The 24523-nt window shown below is 41.6% G+C and overlaps 1 protein-coding gene and 1 long non-coding RNA gene across 9 annotated transcripts in view; one reads left to right on the top strand and one right to left on the bottom strand.

The window, feature by feature from the left end:
- Positions 1 to 5990: 5990 nt before the first annotated feature.
- Positions 5991 to 13213, top strand: LOC107378002 (uncharacterized). Its single transcript, XR_001572009.3, has 4 exons — positions 5991 to 6168; positions 6957 to 7137; positions 9604 to 9708; positions 12715 to 13213. It is a non-coding gene; the product is annotated as an uncharacterized lncRNA (long non-coding RNA).
- The window catches only part of epb41l2 (erythrocyte membrane protein band 4.1 like 2), a 72961-nt gene continuing 61306 nt past the window's right edge, over positions 12869 to 24523 (bottom strand). For 2 of the 8 annotated variants that reach the window (XM_054748343.2, XM_054748344.2), the window contains exons 15-23: positions 23470 to 23529; positions 20474 to 20641; positions 19145 to 19213; positions 18175 to 18828; positions 17194 to 17322; positions 16900 to 16998; positions 15245 to 15325; positions 13691 to 13805; positions 12869 to 12924 (exon numbers count right to left, since the gene is read on the bottom strand). In XM_054748343.2, coding sequence (XP_054604318.1) covers positions 13701 to 13805; positions 15245 to 15325; positions 16900 to 16998; positions 17194 to 17322; positions 18175 to 18828; positions 19145 to 19213; positions 20474 to 20641; positions 23470 to 23529 — 1365 coding nt within the window. In that variant the 3' untranslated portion in view covers positions 12869 to 12924; positions 13691 to 13700. The remainder of the gene's footprint in view (positions 12925 to 13690; positions 13806 to 15244; positions 15326 to 16899; positions 16999 to 17193; positions 17323 to 18174; positions 18829 to 19144; positions 19214 to 20473; positions 20642 to 23469; positions 23530 to 24523) is intronic. The other 6 variants (XM_054748345.2, XM_054748346.2, XM_054748351.2 and 3 more) reach the window with 6 other exon arrangements.

Here is a 24523-nt window from a genome sequence, read left to right on the forward strand (position 1 = left end):
TGCAGAATTAATCTAAACCTCTGCTTCTTGTAAACTCTGCTGCCTCAAAACTGCAATCACAAACAGATGGTAGAGTCCTGTCGCGTACCGGGGATTTTCACCAAACAAAAAGGTTTTCTGTTGAATCATCGTTCCACCTTCATCCTCTTAAGGCATTTATAGCAGCTACAGAATGCTCCCTCTCTCTCTTTTTCTTGTCTGTGAATCGATGGCTGTCGATAAACACGTCCTAACGCCGAGATGTTTGTTAAATGTCCCACTTCTTGACCAGAAGGGTCTGAATCTCATTAAAACAAAAGTCCCGGTAACTATGGCAATGAGCATCATCGACGACCCTCAGTGCAACTTAAGCTAAAAGGGGCCAAGAGGTTACCATGACAACTAGAAGGCAAACAAGACAGAAAGAGGGAGGGATCCACTGAATCATGTATTTGCTTTATATTAAACATGTTTAAAATTACGCAAGCAAGCACATGAATAAAATACCTAAAAGGTGTCAAAAGATGAATGAAAACATGGCGGAAAAGCACGCCATCATCCTCCGGCGGTCAGCATGCGTACACCCTCACTCTCACACTCTAACAACGCAGTGACAGCCTGCCTGCTGCGTGTTAGAGAAAACTCGCACGAATCTTAATTGGTAGAAAAATCAAAGTCAGGTTTCAACTCCTTGTCTCAGAAAAGGGAACAGTTGCTTTATTTTCATCTCTCTTCTTTTCTGGTTCCTGTGTGTGTAGCTGCAGGAGTTTCAGTCATCTTTACAGTCTCCATCCAGGAGCCTTCATCCCCTGCAGCCCGTTTCTAGACATTTGACAAGCCGCCTGCAAACTGTGTGTGTGTGTGTGTGTGTAATTGGAGGATGAAGAGCTTATAAGAGAGTCCAGATATCACAATATACTGGTATTACTTGTAAGAAAAAAAGACAGCCGCACAAGCCCAATTACACGCCTCCATATTTATAACCTTTGCCACTCACAAAGAAAGCAGCTGGGAAAACAATAATCATGCAAAAAAAAAAAAAAAAAAGACTTTGTGTCAGAAGAACAAAGAAAGCAGTAAAACCAGAGAGCTGCTTGTAATTTATTTGTGGGAGAAATATAGAAATCTGCATTTATCTGTAAATTGCTTGGTTTTAATCTTCTGATGAAAACATGTTTACATTTTAATAACCCAGATGCATGCTTGCTCTTTAAAAGCTAAATATGTGTCCTTTAGAGCAGAACAGGAGTAGGGATGTTAGATATTGGCTTTTTACTGACATCTTCTGTCCAATGCTGATAGAAGCTGATACCGATAAACTATGTGGGGGTCCCCGCCTCATAATAAATGAAAGAAACAATAAGTAAGAATTTTAAAGTGAAATAATAACAAAACAGTCTAATTTCTCAATTATGTTGGAAGGGAGGTTACATTGAAACTTAGCTGGCTGAGTGGTTGACAGCAGAGGGACGTAGACATAGGCCCAATCCCAATACTCGCACTTCCACGCTTGCACCCTTCAAGTGCGCAATCCCGGCCAGGAGTGCAAGTGTATCACGAAAGGGAGAGGGGAGTGGCTGAGAGCAGATTGTTGTTTTCATACACGGGCTGCAGTACCCACATTTGACCACAGGATGTCATTCTTACTTCATGCACCTTTTAGGTAACTGACATCCCATATTTCCTATCGTTTAAACTTGAAACATTATCTGTGAAGAATAAGACAGCTCTCAGATCTGTCTTTTTTTATTTTTTTTGAGTGAGAGAAGTAGCTGAAGTTTGATGTGTAATATGGCCATAATATGTAAATGTTATATCTTTAAAAGACCTACAACTATTACATTTTAATGCTAATATTAAGCGATAATAACGGATATCTCTGCTAATAAGTAAGAGAAGGTAAACATTTCTTGTCTTGTGGAAACAAAACAAACTTCTTGCATGGAGTAAAACATTTAAGACGTCACGAAAAAGCAAAAGACATACTAATAAACTCATAATGGATTGCTTTTAAAGGGATGATCATACACGACTCTACTCCCGTGAAACACCAAACAAACATCAGACATCAGCTTTGATCCGTGAATCAAAGTCATAACTTCTCTGGGTGTTGTCCTTTAAAAAAGCCTTTCTGTTTACTTCCAGAGAAATGTGGTCTGCAAAAAGTAAAAAATGCTGTGATAAAAGCTATAATCAAAGCAAAATGTGGTGATGAGAACTCAAATGTCCCAAAACCCAAATTTTTCCCTAAGAAACTTCAGATTTAATCCTCTTTAATCTGAATTGGTTTTCACAGCATTGATAACGACCTGAAGATCTCGTTGGCAGTCATGAATCCTTTTCTTCCTTTGTTTTAGATGAAAGGAAGTTTGTAAAATAATCCCGGGTTCTTCCCGAGAATCAGCAGAGCGCTCCACAGGAAACATTTAGGTCCAGTTATGACCGCCCCATGAGCCTCCTAAATGTTTCATCAGCCTCCTTTAATAAGTGAAAAGCACGTCTGCTTCCTACTCAGTTTACCTTTATTCTCTGACATGACGGCGTTTTTATGAACCAAGACAAAAACATGAAACAATTACGAGGAAAAATACTTAAAACCGCTTAAAAAATTGAAAGTCCTCCACTTCAAAAGAAGCTTCTGCTTCGCTTTTTCCTCTTACAAGTCAGCAGAAACCCAGTAAAACTAGATCTGATATATCAAAGAGAGAACAAACACACACACACACACTGATTCTTTGGGCAAACACGAAGCAAGGTCTCTGAAACGTAACCCAGCCACAAACAGACACCCGTCTCCCAAAAGTAAGTTCATCATCTCCTGATCAAACAGATAAACAACAAGGCTGATCAATTATTTTGATCTATGTGATGTTATCTCTCCATTGGCCTGCATGGCTGCCCAGCCAGAACCAAATAACCCCTGTGATTTTATCACCTGAAGCCCGCTTGGCTTCCTGGGAGATAAGAGAAGAGCTTTCAAGTGAGTCTCAGCTGGAGCAGCGATTCTGGGATGAGAATCAAACTGCATGAAGGAAAAATACATCGAGCTCTGCCAAGCAGGAGTAAACAATATAAAATAGCATCAGATGTGAATATTAAAAAAGATGGACACTGTTAAAAAGTGGTTAAATAACACATAATTATTAATGATTTGTGTGCTTCTAACTCCATCTATTAATATATTCTGCTTCTCCAAGGTTGGGTCATGGAGACAACGGGCCCAAGATCTGCATTTTATTTTTAATTAGACAACCGCATGCAATTAGGGATGCACCAATAACGATACTGATACTGGTATCGTTATTGGTGCATCCCTAATTGCATGCGGTTGTCTAATTAAAACAAAGACAATACTGGTATCAGTATTGGTGCCAATATGATACGATACCAGTATTGGTATTGATAAAAGTTAACCGATACCAATGCAGTTGCTTGAAAATGGCTTCACTGTAACTTGTCATTTCTGTTCACCTAATATTTTAGTTTTGTGACTATTTCTACTCATATATTTTACTTTTTATCTAACTCACAGTCTTTTCCTGTTGAAAGCAGAGAAGAAAATAAAATCTGTATTCCAAATCATTGCATTTTTTGTGTGGTGGAAGTATTGGTATCGGCGAGTACTCAGATCCAAGTATTGGTATCGTATCGGTTTGGAAAAAAGGGGTATCGTTGCATCCCTACATGCAATGTCACCTTTTAGACTTCAGGAGTGCATACTGAGGTTTTCATCTAAGAGTCACCCCCCGCCTCCCCTGGTATGATGCACCAAACCTTGACTCGCCTCCCTGCAGGTGGCGGACAACCATCAAGGACATCATGTTTTATTTAGAGTCTTGTGTTCAGTAATGACGGCTGTGCCTAAAGCTAAATCTAACGATCTACTGGTCTCTCCTTCACCTGTTTTGATGAGGTTTGGATCGGGACCAAATGAATGAGATCCAAAACAAGTGGCTGAAACAAGCTCCTCCTGGAGTAGATCCAGGAAGTTACTCAAGAGAGAAGGAACACCTTGGGATCTCACAGGAGGTGTTTAAAAACCCTGGAGAAGCTGCTGAAAATGGATGAATTCCTAAAACCTGTCTCAGCAACAACATCTGTAACAATTAAGGATCCATCCACCACACAGAATAAAGTTTACTTATGGTAAGAATTGTGAACTTGACTGACTTGACACAACACATGGCTTGACGTACTTGATTTGATTCAGCAAAACAAAACTGACCTAACTTGACTTGGCTTAAAATTGCTTTGCCTATGGTCTGTATGAAGGTTTTAGATCAGGCAAATCCAAAGTGCGGCCCAGGGGCCGTTAGTGGCCCTAGAAGGGAATTTGTGCAACCCCTAATTCATTTTCTAGAATGACTAATTTTGTCTCCTCAGCAGTTATATTTAGTCAAAATAAAGTAGGGACCTCTGAATAAATATACATTTCATAAATAGTAAAAGACTGTTTGTTTAATGTCTTAAAAGTACTTGTGATTGTTAAACTTATTATTTTTTATTCAACTTTGAAACTTTTTTGGGCCCCTGACAGCTGTGGGCCCTTAGAATCTTCCTAATCTTTCACCACTTTACGGCGCCCCTGAATGTACCTCTAAAGGAACTGTTTCCGATTTCAGATCAAGACGGATTCATCAAGAAATAAAAGGTGTGTGTTTTCAAAAAAAGAGAGATTCTTTTAATTGTTTAACTAAATAAATTACAAACATTTTCAGACAAAATGGGTCATGATCGCTCAAACGAACGAATGCGCCCAAGAAACAGTTTTTGTTCTTCAGCCTGCGGTTCTATTCTTGCGTCACCTTCCTGGTCAGAAGATGAAATGAAATACTGCAACGTTTCATGTTATGATACAGAAACTATATTTAAAAGTAGTGTTTTACTGAGAATTTACATGGAAGCATGTCCTATATTTTTTTGTGTGGTGCAATCTGACTGCTAGGTGGCAGTTTCTACCGTCTCCCTTCTGACGGAACGGATCTCCTGATTACACTGGAAGTGTCTCGGAAGCATCTGGCCTGAGTTTTCTAAATAAACTCAGTCTTAATATCACCTGGCTTTCAGTATCGCAATTTATTGTATCGCCTCCTCTGTATTGTTATCAGGATTTTAATTAAGGAGGGTCAAAACGGTGATGGAAGCCCTCAACTGACAGGCCCAGTGGAAGCCTGAAAAATGCTCCAGTACCCCCTCTCGCTTTAACGGACTCTCATGTAGCAACACACCACGACCAAACCCCCCCCCCACTCACTCTTTACATGCCCTGCCCTGATTGCGATGTATACCACGTCACCAGATTCTTACCAATACACGCCCCTTTGGAGGATTCAGGATCCCGCCCAACCCCGCCTCCCCATCGGTCTCTGATGTTTGTATCTGTGATGTTCGTGCTTCTATGTTGAGGAGTTTTTTTGTATAATAGAGTTACTCCCCGCTGGGTCTAACTCTGCTATGCCTTTTTTTTACCTTACCCCAATTATCCTCATGTAACACCCTTTTCATCTAATGAAATGAGCGCCGTTCTGGCTGCTCTCGTGACTGCCTGTACCTGTCTTTGTCTACATGTGTGTGTGTTTAACCTTGGTCAGGTTGTATTGCGGAGTCAAGTTCCTATGCTCTGGGTCGCTGGAGCACTGGCAATAAAGCTTATTCTGATTCTGATTCCCTAATTTCTCTCATTTCACATTAAATTATTTCCTTCACTTGATTGGCTGCCAGGCCTCTCACTCATGTTCCAGCCCCCAGAGACGCCTTCTCCTTTGTAGCTGAATGAGAACAAAGGTCAAAGATAAATAAAAACTTTTAGGATCAACGGGATGATAAATGTTCCTGTTTTAAAACCACTTGTCATAATACACACAGTAACACAACTACTACACAGTTATACAAACACACGGAAAGACCGGGCCAGCAGCTAATCTTCTTACTGATCACAAGGTTTGACTGTTGAAAGAGAACAAAGTTCACTTTATCAGTAGATTCTGCCAATGACAGAGTAAAGGACAGCTGGAGATAAACAAAAGGTCCAGTTTAGCACCGATCTGACTGTTAAAGCCTGCTGTTTAGATTCCAAATGCTGTTTAAAGTCTTTTGAAGACACTGGCTTTCCTGAATGAAGACCTCTCTTCTGAATCACTGTCGGAGACAATTTTACATCCGAAACAACGTTGTTGAACCTCAAACCAAGTCAGTATCTTTCTTCTTCTATTCTACCATTACTTCATGTTTTGTTATCACCATTGATTCACGTCACCAGAACTCGGCGTGAGGAAATCGGTACTTTGATGCTTCAGGAACAAGAGTGGGATTTAAATTCAGAGCTTGAGTGCACTTACAGGTGCAGGCTGTAATTTTACGTGTGGAAAAGCAGCCTAGTCATGAAAGCACCGCCAACAACGCAGCTCGGTGTCACTTGAGTCTGTCTAAATTACAGCTGTGGGTGGATTTTTAAATAAAGCCCTCACGTCGGTGTAAAAGTAGAGTGCGCGAACTTGGTCACCGTGTTTTTATCTGAGCATAAAAATCACAAAAGGAAAATGTTTCTTGAGAAAACTGTTAACGTTAACATGTAAAAGCTACTCACAAAAGCTCGCTCGTTCTTTCAGATCACAAAGTTCTCTCTGAGCGTCTGATTTTGTTTAAATTACTTTTGTTTTATTTGAAGTCATTGTGGTCCAAATCAGACATAACAATTCAAACCATCTGCATTGGTTGATCTGATTTCTTGAGACTGGTATCAGCCTCAGAAACCCCATATCGGTCAACTTCTACTCTAATTAATAGGAAACAATATGAATGTAGAGGACATAAAGTTGAACTGATCTCATTTACTGTTCTGTTCAAGTCAGCTGGAGTCATCCTGGGGGTTTCAAAAGAAAACAAGAGTTTCCATTTTAAAGCTTGATGAAAAGGCTATGGGGTGTTGCCTACGGTCTCGGTCACATCTGTCTTTAATGTCCTTCTGTCTCTTCTAGAGTATGGAGGTGTTGAGTGGCCCCTGGGCTGATCTGGCCTTGTTTCTGCAACGGACTGCTGCACTCTCAAATGAGACAGACACGTTTCTTCCTCTCTGGCTGTTTGGATTGCTGATGTTTCTGTCTGTCTGTCTGCTGCTGCTTCAGCTGATCGTCTTCCTCAGCTGGAAACTCAGACATGGTGGGTAGATTATCGAGTTTTCATGTCAAATCCTCCAAACCATGTCAAAAATATCCCCAAAATATTAATTTTTTTAGCTACATTAGCAGAAAAACAAACCAGCTGGAAGACACGCACGAGCATGCACACACAGCCTATAGGGATCTGTGGTACTATTGTATGTTTGGAGCAGATCGTGACAACTCGCGTCGCCTGCAGCTGAATTTCTGGATCCTAAGCTGCATTCTAAAAATAAAAACAGCCAAATTTGGCCGCTAGGTAAAAATACTACAAAGCTCAGGGAAGTGACGTTTTTGGGGCTAAATCTAAATGTGACCCTAAAGACTGAGACCCACCCACGCTGCTGTGATTAGTGTTTCTGTGTAATAAATAAGTGGAGATGAGATGCAGCTGCATGCAGCACAGACGCTGAAATATGAAAAGCCTGGAAATGTGAATTTGCTTTAAACCCGACCCTTTGGTTCTTTCTTGCTTGTGTAACACATGCGTACGGTCATGGACTTGTGAACATCTGCTGGAATTTCCACCCGCTTAGGTGGTAAAGAAAACTAAAAACTACTTTAAAAGATGAACTTTCCATGTGACCAAATTTCTGACCGAAAGTCTGTAGCTATCAGGGTTTGGCACTTTGATTCCATGCAGCCATTAAATCATTAAATTCAAATGCAATTAAAAATGTGTTTTTAGTGAAATAATAAGGAAACATATTTTAATCATTTCTGAAATCTTTTTCACACTTAATTTTTTTGTTTGTTTTTGTGAAGCACCTCGCGATTTTTATCTTGAGAGGTGCTATACAAAAGGTTGTTTTTTCTTTCTTTCTTACCTGCTGAGCTACTGCTGCCTTAAAAAGCCTTAATCTTTCTATTTATCCTCTTAATAATAATAATTTTAAGGAAGAGAAAAAGGTGTTTACATCTGAGTAGCCATGATCTAAATTTTTCCACTGTCTTGCCTTGAAATAATGGGGAATTTGCACCCTCTGTTGACAAAAAATAGAATAACACTGGTTTCCAACAGCATTTGAGAGGTTGAGGACCAGCAAACTGTAAGACAGAGAGGAAATTATCTCTGTCTGGCCCCAAAACGATTTCTAATCGGAATCTGGCGTCCTTGAGCCTGCAAGGCACCAACGAAAACTCCCCCCTCAGAAGATATGTGGAATGTGCCGTCGCTATGGCAACTCAACTCTGTCTCCTATCCCAGTCTGGGCGGGACTGCGGGAAGGCCGCCTAAGCGTTCAGGGTCACTGCAACCCTCCAATCCTCAATGCTCCTCCCCCATCCACACTGAGGTGATATGCGCTGCTTATCGTGGCTGCAGGAACTGAAGTGGGGATAGTCCCAACCCACCACTCCACCTAGTGGACACTTAAGTTGTGTTGTCTGAAGTCTATTGCATATATGTTTGAGGTGTTTTTTTTTGCAGAGCAAAGCTGCCCTCCTGCTGGAGGGTAACTCTGAAGTGCCTTTTTTTCCCTCCACCTGAACCAATCCTCATGTAACCCTCTTATTTCTATTATTGTGCGCCGTTATGGCTGCTCTCGTGGTCTGCCTGTATCTGTTCTGTCTACATGTGTGTGTGTAACCTTGGTCAGGCTGTGCTGCGGAGTCAAGTTCCTATGCTCTGGGTCGCTGGAGCGCTGGTAATAAAGCTTTTTCTGATTTCTGATTCTGATTAAGGTAGCGCGACTCAGGTTGCGAATGACCACAGTCACCAATTCTTGTCATGTGTCTTGCCCATGTGTGTCTGGTCTCTGAATTGTGTGTACTGAAACTCTAATTTCCCTCTGGGATTAATAAAGTATCTTTGATTTGATTTAGAAAAAAAGGGAAGATGGGGAGTTGCTGCCGTCTAGTGTCTGAAAGCGGTTTCTGCGATTGTGTTCTTTTTTAGCCTCGTTATGTAGTCTTAAAAAATCTTAATCTGCAGTACCAACTTTCAGACTTTGCAGGGCAGCAACTCCCCATCTTTTCTAAAAGCTGAAACCAGATCGTTGTTCTGCTTTGTGACAGCATAGGGTGCAAATTCCCCATTATTTCAAGGCAACAAAACATCAAGTCTTTGGAAGAATTTAGAGGAAGTGTTTCTACTAAATCCAGTTCCTTCTCAACCTTGATATTCCCAAGAGGACAAAAAGAAAGACTAAGAATTTTTTTTTCAGCTTCATTAAAATAAGGAAGCAAAAAAAAAATTCCATTCTAAATGGTTAAAACGAACAAAAGTGTAGTGTAGTACCAGCTTTCAGACACTGGAGGGTATGGAACTCTGAAGCTTATAAAATGTGTTAAACGTTTATTTCAACTCATATGTTAACAATTTAACTTTCCTAAATTTGAACTGTAATAGACACTTTTCCCATCAAGACTGGATTACTTATTGTGTAAGGCTAAACTTTACATGCAGTTTGTATGTTGTTGCACATTTTTCTTTACTTATCTTACTGTCTTTTTATTTTATTTACAGCAGAGGATGATCTTTCTGGGTTACTGTGGAACAAAAGCGCCATCCACCGGCAGCGATTACAAAATGAACGGTCTCATTCATGCACCTGACAGGATAAAGACCCAGGTGGGCTCAAACTGCACAAAACCAGCTCTGGAAACGTTTACTGCGACGACTTTTCTAATCCTCTTCAGGCACTTTTTAAATAAACCTTCAGACCAGTTTAGAAACCTCGACTTTAAACAATAGTTTCCAAAATAGTAACTGTTGTGGGTCAAAAATCTCTTCTGGAAAGGTTTTTATAGATAGTTGTTATTTCATAAATAACACATTTTAAAAATGATTTGACCGGAGAGACTGCAGAGTATAACAATCCTTTATTTAAACAGTGTTACAAAGGGCAGGGAGGTGTGTGAGCGGGAGACACTGCTAGACACAAAAACTACCAGTGATCACCGGGTTAGCACACAGGAAGCAACATGGCAGCTAGCAGAGTTTCCAAAATGTGCTTTTTGAAAGGTGAATTTTCATCGTTATGTTAAACGATATGCAAAAATATTTTGGTCTCAACTATAAAACGTAACCTGAGTTTTACAAATAAACTATTTGATTAAGATTTGTTGCACTGTTTGGATAATTGTCTTCAAATCAATTGTCATAGCAACCGTGAAGCATTTTAGCATAAAGCTATACCTTGCTTTAAAGAGCAAGTCACCCCAAGTCTACTTTTTTTTGTTTTTGCTGGTAAACTATATAAATTAGAGTCTAATCATGCTGTGGATATGTGTAAATAATAATTTGTCACTTTAGTGCATCTTAGTAAAAATTTAAATAAACCGTCAGTGTTGTGCCGTCGTCAGGTAAAAACTACTACATTTGAATTTCAATCTGCCATCGCTATTTGCTAAGTGGTACACTATGATGTTAGCTGGTACATTATGATGTCAAAATGCTGTTGTGACCTTGTTTGTGTGTATTTGTTAGTGGCTCCGCTCTCTCGGTCTGCTAGGCAACAGCATTTGTTGCATTTTTCAAACAGGAAGTGGGAGTGGAGTAAGTTTCTTGCAGGGGGTGACTTGCTCTTTAAGAATTCTGAATAAAAAATAACATTGATTTTTTTGGTTTTGGGGATAACTTTATAAAACATAATGATAGTATTGCAAACATTTTGGAAAGTCACCTAGATGCCTCACAGCTCCTGTGATTGGTGAAGACCTCAACCCTGCTGCTAAATGATGTGGCAGACATTTACTTGTAGTGGTGTTCCTTCATTGCCCCCCACCCCCCACCCCCCCACAAATACAAAAAAAAAAAACATAAAACTGTGACAATATTACAAATATGCATAAGGTGGTAAAACAAATCCCGTCTTCGAACAACCAGAAGCAGAGAAAAGTTGAGCGATGAGAAAATCTACAAACACGTTTGATGAGATTAAACAACATGAGATTTAAAAACTTCCAAAGCTGCCTAAAAATATCCCAAACTGTATTTTTACAAATTGTTTTTCTGCTGTGTTGTACGGGAATTAGAAGTTTAAAGCTTCTCCCTCATAGAATGCCATTCGCCTGCATAGTAAAGTCAAACCCTGATTTTAATTCTCATTTTTTAATTTCTAAATGGTTTTAGTGTTTGGCGTGCGCTATAAGCCACTCCAGGAGATAGACATTAGATAAAAGTTTCATGAGAAGGCGCATCTTGAAACAACAACATTTAAAAAGCCCAATCAGAGGAATGTGGTTTGTTTTTCCCTTTAAGCTGCTTTTTGTAGCGGTAGTTACACCTTTAGTGCGGTGACTGATGTGTGTGTGTGTGTGTATGTGTGTGTGTGTGTGTGTGTGTGTGTGTGTGTGTGTGTGTGTTGTCCAGGCATGCACAAGAACCATTTAAAGACACAGAATGACTGCAGCAAAAATATTTGGTTGCAGTAAAACAGTTAAACACAGCCAGCAACACGTCAGAAATAAAAACACCACGATAAGCTGCTAGCTACACACGCTAATGCCAGTCGGCACGGCGGCATCCCAGCTAAACGTTCAAACGTGTCAAACATGTGGAATCGTCATTTCTAACAAGCTTTGCTCGTGTTTTATCTACTTAGATATGGAAAAAAAAGAAGCTGTGCGTGAACAGAGCAGAAGTGGAACAAACAGTTTGTGGAGTTAGCATCAGTCTGCGTGTGGGTCAGAACCGGTTTCAAGTTCTTTTTGGTACCTTCTCTAGTTGTAGCACAAAAAAAAAGAGAAAACATATGAATAATTTAAATGAAAGGATTAAAATTTTCTCCTCTCCTCAGCAAATTATGGCTAACTTGTATTAATATTCAAATTAAGATTATTATTTTTAATTATTCCCATTGTGTTGGCACTCTCCCAATTATCCTCCAGTTTTCCAGGTACTCTCCCTTGTTCCCTTGGTGCCCAGTAGGAATGGTTAGTGTTTAACAAAGAGCTGCACTTATTTTATAACCTTCATTTTATTTTATACAGTCATTATTTCACCAGCTTCCAAGTCTGTTTTGTTTTCAGTGTAAAAAATAACAATGGTTGTAAAAACTTTAGATTGAATCACATTTGGCTTCTTAAACTGGATTAAGAATTGATTCCCACCTGCTGTAAATGTAAAATTATTATTATTAGAATAAAATGTGGGCTGAACTAAATATGCTGCTGGTCATTTTCAAAGGAATGTGGATGAATGAATTATTTTACTTACAAAAAATAAAAAATAAAATAAAATAAAAATAGACGTTTTTCAGCTACGGCTCCATCCATAGATATTAAAACTGTGATCATGAAGAGAAACGTGTTTCTATTTGGTGTTTATAAGAGCTAGTTGTGCTTATTTGTTTTTCTCATTTTACTTTAAATTAAAAAATTGACTTCTATGATTTTTCAATTAAAAGTGTAATAAAGTGAAAGGAGGAGCCAAAATGCTTTTTTAAAGGAATGGACCAAAAACTGGTTCAAATACCAATAAAACAAGACTTCATGAAAACAGGTGAAGTAATCAGTAAGTCTTCAGTTTTAGTTTAGTGATGCTTATTGTAAAACATGTAAAAAAAAAAAAAAACTAATACAAAATACTACAAATGTTAGTTAAAGTGGTTCTTGTTTTTGTTCCCTCTGTTAGGATGATTTTTCTTGGTTTTTGCGGTGAGGTACTGAAATGCACCAAAGACATGAGAAAGACCTTCTGGGACGAGAGAGTGACGTCTTCAGCCACAACTCCTCCTCCTCCTCCTTCCTTTCTTCAGCTCCTCTTCTGGCAGTCGGTTCATGTAGAATGATGAAGATCGTTTGTTGTCAAGAGAGAAGAAACGCCACCGTAGGCCCTTCAGTGCTGGGGAAAGGGACAGAGATCAGTCGGTAGTAGGGATGGGTACCTTTGACATTTGAATCGATTTGGTACTAATTCCCGGTACCTAGGAATCGATACCGGTACTTAACGGTACCAATTTTAGATACTTTTGAGTGTTTAATACTTTAATTCTCTTTTATAATTAAATATATATTTTTCTCAATATATAACCATATTTGATAAAAATCACGATAAAATACAAACAGTTGTATGTTATTTAATATCGTCCTTGTAGTTTTATAAGCTGATAATTAAACTGAAGCAAACATCTTTACTGTGAACTAAATTTACTGTGTATCTTCATTCCTTTTGCCGTCCTTTATCATTTGATTTTTCCTACTGGGAAGTTAGAATTTCCGAAGAGAAAGCGAACGCACCATTAGCTTATAACAATGGTTGCAATGGAAGCTGATTTAATGGCATGAAATATAAAGCTTGTAAAAAAAAATTGGCAAAGGGCTCTGACTATAGTTGATGGTCGATAGATTCCTCCAATCGGCTCCCTGGATGATCACTGCGGGAAATTTGGTAGCCTGATCAGAGATCAGCCAGTCGCCATGTTTCCATGCTAGTTTAATGGATGCATGATGCCTTCATTTTGACTTGATAGTAAAAATTATAAGTCAGGCTTTCCACCAACACTGGTTGGTATTAAATGAAGAGGAATGTTTGCAATGTTTCCAAACCTTATTTTTGGAGTTTATAATAATAATAATAATAATAATCATGAATTAATTATAATCATTACCTGAGTTCAGTCAATCCTCCTCCTCAGCCAGCTCAGTTTCTTTATGAACAACCACTCTGGTAACAGACATGTCAGGATGTTGCTCTTTGGCCTCCTTAATGGCCTGTGCCAGAGCCTGTTGTACCACAGGGCCACCACATGGCGGCAGTCCCGAGCACGGCAGGCAGTGGAAGGGAAAGAAGTGGGGAAAACGGTGGAGGTAAATAAAAGGAAAATAATGAAAGGAGAAGCACAAAGAAAAACCACATGCATGCTGGATTTACCACCATTTTTCCCACCAGGAGGAGGCGTTGAGTAAAATGGCTTCATGGGATGACATTAGCTGTGTTGTTTTTGTGTAAATCCAGCAAAAAAAGGACAAACAGGCAACTTAAATAAAAAAGGGATCATGCAAAACATGCTTGTTTCCCATTTTTAATAGAACAAACACTTTTATTTATGGTCTCACTTGTTTAACGTCAGTGAACCAATCATGTGCTTATTAAAGCTGAATATTAAGACATTTAGATATATTAAAATCATCAGTGTCTGGTTCTGGCTGGACTGCAACAGTTCTAATTAATTTAATCTTCTGAAGCTTGTTTTATGCTTGACGGGTCCGCGAGGCGAAATTGCGTCATTTTATCAACCACGCCCCTCCACCGCGCCTCCGAACGGCCCAAACTTTCCGCACCGCGCACCTAGGAAATTTTCTAACCACGCGGACGGTCGGACGCGGAAAAACATGGCAGACTGGAAAAAACTAGCATGGCAGATGTTCGAAAATACAGACATTTGTATGAATCAGCTCTCAGAGATCACCGTGATCAACATGTCGTTAATAATTCTTGGACAGAAATAGCTCGCACTGTCGGAAAAGACGAGGACGCTGTTAAAAATGCTGGAATGCCATGTTGTAAGCAACAGTAATTTTTACTTCTACTATGGTGCAGTGTTGGATGCATGCCGTAGAGCTCCATGCTGCCCCCTACAGTTTGGGAGAATATTGGCTCACCGCAGAGACAAGCCGCATGCACCATAAACGCTGCGAGTTGTGAAGCGCGTTCCAGCCATGAACCGCATCACCAAGCAGAAAGTAAACGTGTCAAGCATAAACCAAGCTTTAGTCTGAGGGATATGTGAGGCTGTTATACAGACCAGACAATGAATGCATGCAAAATAATCCAACAAAATCAGACAAAGCAAAGGAAAAATGAAGCTGAAAAGCTGAGGACATGACTTTTCTTATGTGAGGGTGAGAAGTCTACAGATACCAGCCTGGATGAGTGAATCTGAGTGAAAATGATGATATCTGAGCATCATTCCCAACCAAAGGTTTGAATTCAGACTATAAGCAACATGACAGACATTTCACCGGATTCTAGATCAGAGCCTCACAACCAGATAATTTCTATAAGGTTTTACTGTTTGAAGCCAAATTAATTAGAAATCTTGTGGAGTTTTCACAGAAAGAGTTTGGATCAATTGGTTTGCCTCTAAGCTTCCTTGCCGCTCACACCTCGTTATGATAAAAATACCTGAGAACCTGAAGCATCAGGTAAATCTAAAACTGACCTGGTCGTGGTCGATGTCACAGTCACCCGTGATGACGATGCGTTTTTCAATCCTGGTCTCTGACAGCCCACCTTTTAATGTCTGAAACAAAACGGATGGGACGACTCTCATAAGTGGAACGTCTTCTTATTTGATGAGACACGGCTAAGTGGTTAGCTTTGGAAAAAATATTTGGTTTCTATTTTTAAGGTTTTGAAATTACACAAAAAAAACCCTTTGTAAACAGAGTATAACGTTTTTTCTAGGGAATGTAGCTATTTGTGGAAAATAGTGTAACATTAAAGGGACTTTATGGACTTTAGAATTTTTATGCTCGCGATTGCCCCCTCAGGCCAAAAGCGCAACGGCAGCTTCAATAGTAGGCTCGTGCACGAGACGCGCATGCTGTACGTGCACACTCCTTAAAAAATAACAGCTGTGACAGTCCTGTGTGTGGGTGTGTGTGTGTGTGCGTGCGCACGCACTGGAAAGGGTGAATCCCATAAAGCATAGAAAAACCGGCGGGCCTCACAAGGGGCAAAAACAAGAATGTGTGTGTGTGTGTGGCCCGGAGGACAGAGGACAGGAGAACGCGCAGCTAATTAATTAAATAATTTGGTTCTGTACCTTTCTCTTCAGCACAGCCGACAAAGGTTTATGATGGGTCAGTCCTCCTGCATGCTCAGATCATTCCCTTCCCTTGCTTGAAAAATTGTTCCAAAATGAAAGTTGAACCCACATCTTTTTTATCTGTGAATTCAATGCCGTTCGGCGAGTCTCAAATAAAAATTTGGGCATCTTACTGTAAAAAATATACCATTAATGTAAAAAAGAAACTCTAAATAAACTATGTTCACATCCAGAATCAAACCCAGGTCTTCTGCATGAGAGTCAGACATCTTACAAGGTGAGATACACTCTAGTAACATTCACAGTATCTGTAACTTTTATATCCTTGATGACAGCTGAAACAACGTCAAACCAAAGAACGGTTCGGAGCGAAAATGGCTTTTGTTGCTAATTTGCAGGAAATATCTAGAAGAAAGTTCTACAGAAAGTAGCTAAGAGTCCTCAGAAATGTAGCTAGCTTTGTCACTAGGCATTAGGAACAGCGACAAAGTGGCACTGCCTCTCTCTCTGCTGCTAAAGCTACGGATAGCAAATGCTACGGGCTATGCCTGAGCGTGAACGCGCATGAAGCAGCCTGCTCGACCCGAGCATCTCTCTTTTTCTGTGATTTTACAGAAAAACAGGCAATCACAGTAAAAATGCCAGGGCTCATTCTACAGGACCAGGGCATTGCAGGAGAATGTATGAAGAAGACATTTATTATTTCTATACATGTTTTGGCATTCAGACTTCCATAACGTCCCTTTAAACACAAATGTGTCTAAATGTGGTACATTTAGTTTTATTCTGATGTGGAATCTCAATGCAATTTTTCTATGAAAAAACCGAAAAACTGCTTAAACCAAAAAAGTTTTTAATAAATCTACATTAAAAACAAGAGTTTATTTTTTGTTGTAGTTTGTAGCCAAATTTATTAAGAGCCACTTGAGGCTTCAGAACCACAGGTTGCAGACCCCTGGTCTAGATTGATTTTGTACATTGTTGTATTTAAGTTAAAGGTGTTTATATAACGTCACAACCCTGACTGATGTGTGTTATTTGTGTACCTTGGTGATGTGTGTGGTTGTAGTTGTACACAAAGACTCAGAGGTGATTGTCTGAGCGGTCATCAACACCCCAGGCTCACCGTCACCGTTACCATCCAGCTAGCAACAAACAGACAAAAGCAAACGATCAGCTTCTGTACGAACTCCTTCCCTGCAGGTAAAGAATGACTGATGCTGCCGTGCACTGCTGCTAGGAGGGAAGTACTTTGGTACGTGGAACACGAACAACAAAGTTTTACAACAACATGCAGAGAAGAAAGAAAAAAGAACAGCTGGCTGGGCTCTTAAGTGCACCTGAGCAGCCTCGTATGTGATGGTCTTGGTTTCCGTGTGAACGATGGGCACTTCTTTTGTAGCTATCTCAGTTTTCTGGGCTGCAAACGTGTCTGATATAGTCACCATTTCTGTCTTTACCACCGGCGGCTGGGGAGGGAGGACAGAGAGTTAATGAATTAAATGTTACACAAACTTCTGCAGGAATGAAGGGATTCATAAGGTTGAGCATGACAGAGATTTAGTGCAAAGTACAGCGGTTTCATGCAGAAAAATAAATCATGCAACTTTGTACAAAAACAGCAGCAACCCGATATGTTCTTTGGTGCCGACTCAGAGAACAACAGGAGCACAAACATGCAACAACCATGAGCCAATGAAACTAAACCAACAAGAAAACAAAGCAGCTACTGAAATGTAAACAAGGTGACATTCAGATGAGTGGGTGGCATTTCCTGTGGTTGGCAGCTAAGAGAATTATCGTTGCCAAACACCGAGAGAGGACACACACACACACACACACACACACACACACACACACACACACACACACACACACACACACAGGACAAATGTGGCTAAATACCAGCATGCAAAGCAGAAATGGACTAAAAACATCACCCCACTTAGGCCCCATTTACTTCACGACACAGCAGGACGTACAACAGGAGACGCCACCACACACTAATAAAAGCCATGTTGATGTGAAGAATGTGACGTAGGAAGAATGAAGGTGTGGAACATAAATGAAGACTGGATTTGTGTACATAAAATAAACACAAACACACCGAACCGCTGGTGGCGAGTCGTGGTTTTGTCTTGGTTTTACGTCAGTTATAGGAGTTTTCAGAAGATGAGTGTGAGGGTGTACGCGGGGCTTAATTTTTCACACAAGCAGGAAGGAAACCGGCGCTGAGAGAAGCAGCAGGGAAAACAAAGTGGGTGTGTTTCTACAGCTGGAAGGAGGGATGAAACCCCGGGAGGCTCCGCAGCTGGATTTACCTCAGAGCAACAAATAACCTGTGGCCGTGGGTCCACTTCAACCAGCAAGGCTTCTCCATTCACTCTAGGCTCCTTTTCCTCTGAGGGAGCTGTCTTCTCAGTCTCCTCAGACAAGAGAGGACTGTCAGGAGCTTCGTCGGGAGTCACCATCACATCGTCTGTGCTCTCCTCCGTCTCATGCTCCTGCTCTTTGTTCTCATCTGCATCCTCTTTCCTGCACACTCCCTCTTGACTGGTTTCATCTTCAGGGTGGCTGACCTCCGCTAAAGCAGGGAGTGCCACTGGAGGTGAAACCTGCTCCTCCACCTCCTTCTCTGGCTCAACGTCTTCTTCTTCTTCTTCTTCTTCTTCTTCTTCCTTCTCCTCTGGTATTTGCGTTTGACAGAGCGACACGGGAACATCCGGATGATATTCCGCCTCTTCCTCACTCTCGCTCTCTGACGAAACGCTCTCCTGCTTCCTCTGCTGCGTTTCCTCCACTGTCACTACTTCCTCTTGAACTTTGACCTCCTGCTGCTGCGTCTCTTGCTCTGCAGGAGGCGCAGCAGCAGCAGGAGGAGGAGGAGGACTGGGTGGAACTGTGACAAGTCCAGCTTTGGTTGCTTTGGAGACCTCTTGGATAACAACAGTTTCTTCTATTTCAATTTCGGTCATCTACACACACACACACACGCACGCACACACACACACACACAGTGATGTGCACACACATCCACAACAAACGCATGGGGACAGAATAAAACAAAAAACAAAAGAATAACGTGATCATTGAACATAAACTGGTTAAGTGATTAAATCAAAGTCAACAACACAACAAGTTAACGACTGGACCAGAACATCAAGTTGAAGGACCAAGTAGGAAGGCAGAAAAACTGATGAACAGAACACAGACGGAGGTGACGGAGGAGAGGCTTTTGGTGGAAAACAAACAAAGGCATGGAGGAAGTCGGGAGGGGAACGTTAGTACCACCTTCTCAGGCTCTTTGGTTTCAGAGATCGTGTTTTCAGCTGAAGCTGCTTCTGTCTGAGACACGCTGACCTGCGTGACAGAGAAGTTACCATGACAACATCAATCGCACACAGACAGTGACATCATTGTTAGCAGTTATCAACACTGGGACGCTTGTTATCACAGAATGAGGACAGGTCAGCATCCTTCTGGACCGTTCTCATGTTCTCACAGGAGGAAGACGGCTGCAGCAGTGGAACGAAACGCTTCGACGACGACATCCCATAAACACAAAGAAAAACCCTCCATTCACAGCAGATGGGGTTGAACTCAGCAGCAGTTCTGATTAGACCGCGTAGGAAACGTCACGCCATGATTGTGTCCGTGCAGGGAGACGCGTTTAAAAAGCTCCAGTAAGCCGGCAAAAACAAACACATTATGGGATGTTCTATCGCTGCCTCTTGCACTTTTTTCTAAAGACATTGGGAAGCAAATAATGCAAAATATACAGATTTGCATTCAACTCTGAGATGCCAAATTCACAAACGATTACAAAAGGTGCATGCCATTCACAGCTGTTAGTTGTTTCACGTCCATAATGTTCATGACAAACAATTTACAGAAGCAGAAGGTCTGTTTACACTCAGAAAAACAAACAATCATGCAGCATCCAGAGCAGGAATGAGCTGGTAGGGATCCATCAAGCATCTCGAATTAAGTAAAGGTGTCAGATTACTCCCACAGCGGCTAATTTATGGGCGTAACACGTTTGAATCCTGAATGCTCAGTAGCAGAAGAAGCACCTCGGCGGCGGAAAGAGCAGAGCTGCAGACAGAGCACGTGGTTGTAGCACCATCTAGTGTTGGATCGGGAGCACTGCAGGTAGCCTCAGCGTGTGCGGTGCTGAAAAGCACCGACGCTATCTCCTCTTCAAGGCTCTACGACGCGGCAAAAACATGACAGCAGATCTGAGGAAAGACGCAGGACGACTAAAGAGAAGCCCGAGTACCAGCAGATCGACACGGGGCCGTGCAGAAACACGTCCTCCACTCTAAGGCTGGATCAGAGGGTTTAGGAGAGAGGCGGCAGAATAAAACTGTTGTTGTTATAACTAAAACTGAGCAGTTGTCCTGATAAAAAAGGGAAGAGATGTGGAAGTTATTGATCAAATAAAAACACAAACGTAAAAGTGAAGAAAAATGAGAAAACTGAAATTGAAGGAAACAGACAAAAAGTGACCAAAATGTTGTCATAGTGGTGTAAAAGTTCATCAATCCTCCACAAACTTTCCATTCCCCCCCCCCACAGACCGTCCCGTGGAGGCAAACGCACCCACCCACTCAGACGTACCACATGTTGTTGCTGAACACGAGTCGCTGTAGCAGGAGAGGAGGTGAGACGTTTCTCCCACTGGTTGGGCTGAGGTGGAGAGGGAGGCGGCGCCTCCATAAAGGAGCGTTTGAGCTGGCTAATGCTAGCTTGGTGTTTCAGAACCTCCTCTTGGGTCTTATCATGATCCTAATGGGGAGGGGGGAGGGAGAGGCAGGTGGAAAGTAAAGATGTAAGAATGGAGGAGGAGGACGTGAGAGGTGGGGTGAAAGCATGTAACAGAAGGCAGGAAAAGAAAGAAAAATGAAAGAAACGGATGGAATAAGGAAGAGGTTCAGGGGTGCAATCATAAGAATGAGAATACAGAAAAGAAGGAAAGGAGGAGGGTAAAAGGGGGAGAGGGTGGGACAAAAGGAGGGAGGGAGAACAAGGTTCACAGGAACATTAGTCTGTCAATCTGAAGGGAAACAGGATGGAAGCTGTGCCTCGCTGAAGCCTTTTTTTAAACACATCAGACGAGTGTGTCTGATTTCCTGTGTGTGTTTAGGCAGGCTTCAGCGAAACGAGGCCTCCTGTCTTAATGAGTTTTTCCTGTAATGTCAGGAGAAGTTGGGCAGATGCACAACATGGAGCTGGAAGCCTTTCAACCTTCTGCCATTGACCAGGTTTTGAACACAGCTAATAGAGCTGATCAGGATGAAATTTCTCCTCTGACCCTTTTGTAGACTTCTCGGTGCGATGGCAGTCGATCCCTCTCAGCCCCACTTTGCACAAACAGGTGTTGTTGTTTTAGTACGTTATCAAACCAAACAGCAACCGATCACCAGGAAGCAGGAAGGAAGCTCCTCGTGTAGGTTAGGCTGAGTTAGTCAGGTTAAACATGGCTGCCCGGCAATGATCAAACCTTCTAACCAATCGAAGACTAAACAGTCACGCCACAGCATTCCACATGCACAGAGCATGCACCGAGGTCACGCCGACACACCAGGCATCCCACTCACAAAGCAGCCGTTCAGAACTTTAGGCCTGAGCTGTTGTGCAGGTCAGTATTAAAAACCATTTAAAGAACCAACATGAGACTGATGCTCCTCTTGACCTCCCTGATTTAAATCATTTAAGCACATACAGTGGAGCAAAAAAGTATTTAGTCAGCCACCGATTGTGCAAGTTCTCCCACTTAAAATGATGACAGAGGTCAGTAATTTTCATCATAGGTACACTTCAACTGTGAGAGACAGAATGTGAAAAAAAAATCCATGAATTCACATGGCAGGATTTTTAAAGAATTTATTTGTAAATCAGGGTGGAAAATAAGTATTTGGCCAATAACAAAAATTCAACTCAATACTTTGTAACATAACCTTTGTTGGCAATAACAGAGGTCAAACCATTACTATAGGTCTTTACCAGGTTTGCACACACAGTAGCTGGTATTTTGGCCCATTCCTCCATGCAGATCTTCGAGAGCAGTGATGTTTTGGGGCTGTCGCCGAGCAACACAGACTTTCAACTCCCTCCACAGATTTTCTATGGGGTTGAGGTCTGGAGACTGGCTAGGCCACTCCAGGACTTTCAAATGCTTCTTACGGAGCCACTCCTTTGTTGCCCGGGCGGTGTGTTTGGGATCATTGTCGTGTTGGAAGACCCAGCCACGTTTCATCTTCAAAGCTCTCACTGATGGAAGGAGGTTTTGGCTCAGAATCTCACGATACATGGCCCCATTCATTCTGTCCTTAACACGAATCAGTCGTCCTGTCCCCTTAGCAGAAAAACAGCCCCAAAGCATGATGTTCCCACCCCCATGCTTCACAGTAGGTATGGTGTTCTTGGGATGCAACTCAGTATTCTTCTTCCTCCAAACACGACGAGTTGAGTTTATACCAAAAAGTTCTACTTTGGTTTCATCTGACCACATGACATTCTCCCAATCCTCTGCTGTATCATCCATGTGCTCTCTGGCAAACTTCAGACGGGCCTGGACATGCACTGGCTTCAGCAGCGGAACACGTCTGGCACTGCAGGATTTGATTCCCTGCCGTTGTAGTGTGTTACTGATGGTGACCTTTGTTACTGTGGTCCCAGCTCTCTGCAGGTCATTCACCAGGTCCCCCCGTGTGGTTCTGGGATTCTTGCTCACCGTTCTCATGATCATTTTGACCCCACGGGATGAGATCTTGCGTGGAGCCCCAGATCGAGGGAGATTATCAGTGGTCTTGTATGTCTTCCATTTTCTGATAATTGCTCCCACAGTTGATTTTTTCACACCAAGCTGCTTGCGTATTGTAGATTCACTCTTCCCAGTCTGGTGCAGGTCTACAATTCTTTTCCTGGTGTCCTTCGAAAGCTCTTTGGTCTTGGCCATAGTGGAGTTTGGAGTCTGACTGTTTGAGGCTGTGGACAGGTGTCTTTTGTACAGATAATGTGTTCAAACAGGTGCCATTAATACAGGTAACGAGTGGAGGACAGAAAAGCTTCTTAAAGAAGACGTTACAGGTCTGTGAGAGCCAGAGATTTTCCTTGTTTGAAGGGACCAAATACTTATTTTCCACCCTGATTTACAAATAAATTCTTTAAAAATCCTGCCATGTGAATTCATGGATTTTTTTTTTCACATTCTGTCTCTCACAGTTGAAGTGTACCTATGATGTAAATTACTGACCTCAGTCATCATTTTAAGTGGGAGAACTTGCACAATGACTAAATACTTTTTTGCCCCACTGTAATATTATAATTTATTCCTGCTGAATAGTTCAAAATAGCTGCTGTGTGAATCAGGACAACAGCCAAAGATCTTCATACAAATATTTGAGAGATTTGCTGAAAATCTGCAATCTGAGAGTAGATTTCAACAGCAAACATCCACAGATGAGAAAACACACGGGCATGCACGCAGAGCCTGAGAGTGCGAGAGGGCAGGAAGTCCTGGACAGTACGGTCCGGTTGTAGTTCTGATGGCGTCAGAGTACACAGAAACATGTAGGTCTTATTTTCAGCCATCAGGCGATGCCAGTACCAACCTCCAACATTAAATTACTGTGCCTCACATAAATAGTGTCCCCATGCACTCTCAGTCCGCTCTGGAAGGCAATCAATGGAAAAAAAAGTCATGAATGCATTGCAAAAAAAAAAAAAGCTATTTATAAAGGAAACAAAATAATGCTAATTTAAATTATACATGAATAAATAACAAATTTAACACTTGGTGGGAGGAAAAACAAGTCCCAAATTGTGATGGAAATGGGTCCAATAGAGACATTTCTGTACTGCTCACGAATGAAACGAGGATGTTCCACGTGCACAAATACAAGGCATTCAGAAGCACCGTGACACCAACACAGATGTGAACAAACCAACAAAGGCCTGAGTGTTTTCAGCCCAAAATAACTCCATAAACCAAAATCCCAGCTGAAACCGTAGGTCACAATGGATGAAAGCGCCCATCAGCATCACTACAGGAAAGCTGTCTGGTGTGTGACTTCATGTGATCGTATCGGGGCAATTTCAACCATCGAACCAGCCCACGGGGCAAAGAGAACGACTGACAGACCAATACCATTAAGGGTGTATGAACCTGGGAGAGGCCAGGTTCGCTGCATCCTGGTGGCTGTTGCTGGGGCGACGGCAGGGAGGGAATAAGGACAGGATAGGGTCACTGCTTTCTCACTCTGATAAATGACTCCAGTTTGTTATTTTTCTTTCAATCTGCATTGCATGCTGGGTAAAAAACAGGCCTCACAGACCTGGGAGGGCACGGCGTTGGCATTGCTGGGGCTCAAGTCCACCGCTTGAACCTTCATTGAGGGCGCGGTAGACAAAATGAAGGTGGTGGGAGGACGAGGAAAGGAAAATGGGTGAAATGGATCATGGGACAAGCTTACTGCTCAGAAACTTGAGCATTAGGGAGCACTTTAGGTCATCGCGTGGCTTTCAAACCACTAAAAGACAAACATCTGAGAAAGTCACCTCTAACTATCGACATCACAGAAGGATCTTCAGGTGTATTTAACATTTATAATCTTTTTAAATAGCTTTTATCTACAGCACAGGCTGGGATGAACGCGTTTTAAACTC

The sequence above is a fragment of the Nothobranchius furzeri genome, chromosome 2 (assembly GCF_043380555.1).
Source record: "Nothobranchius furzeri strain GRZ-AD chromosome 2, NfurGRZ-RIMD1, whole genome shotgun sequence".
Taxonomy (NCBI): Eukaryota; Metazoa; Chordata; class Actinopteri; order Cyprinodontiformes; family Nothobranchiidae; genus Nothobranchius; species Nothobranchius furzeri.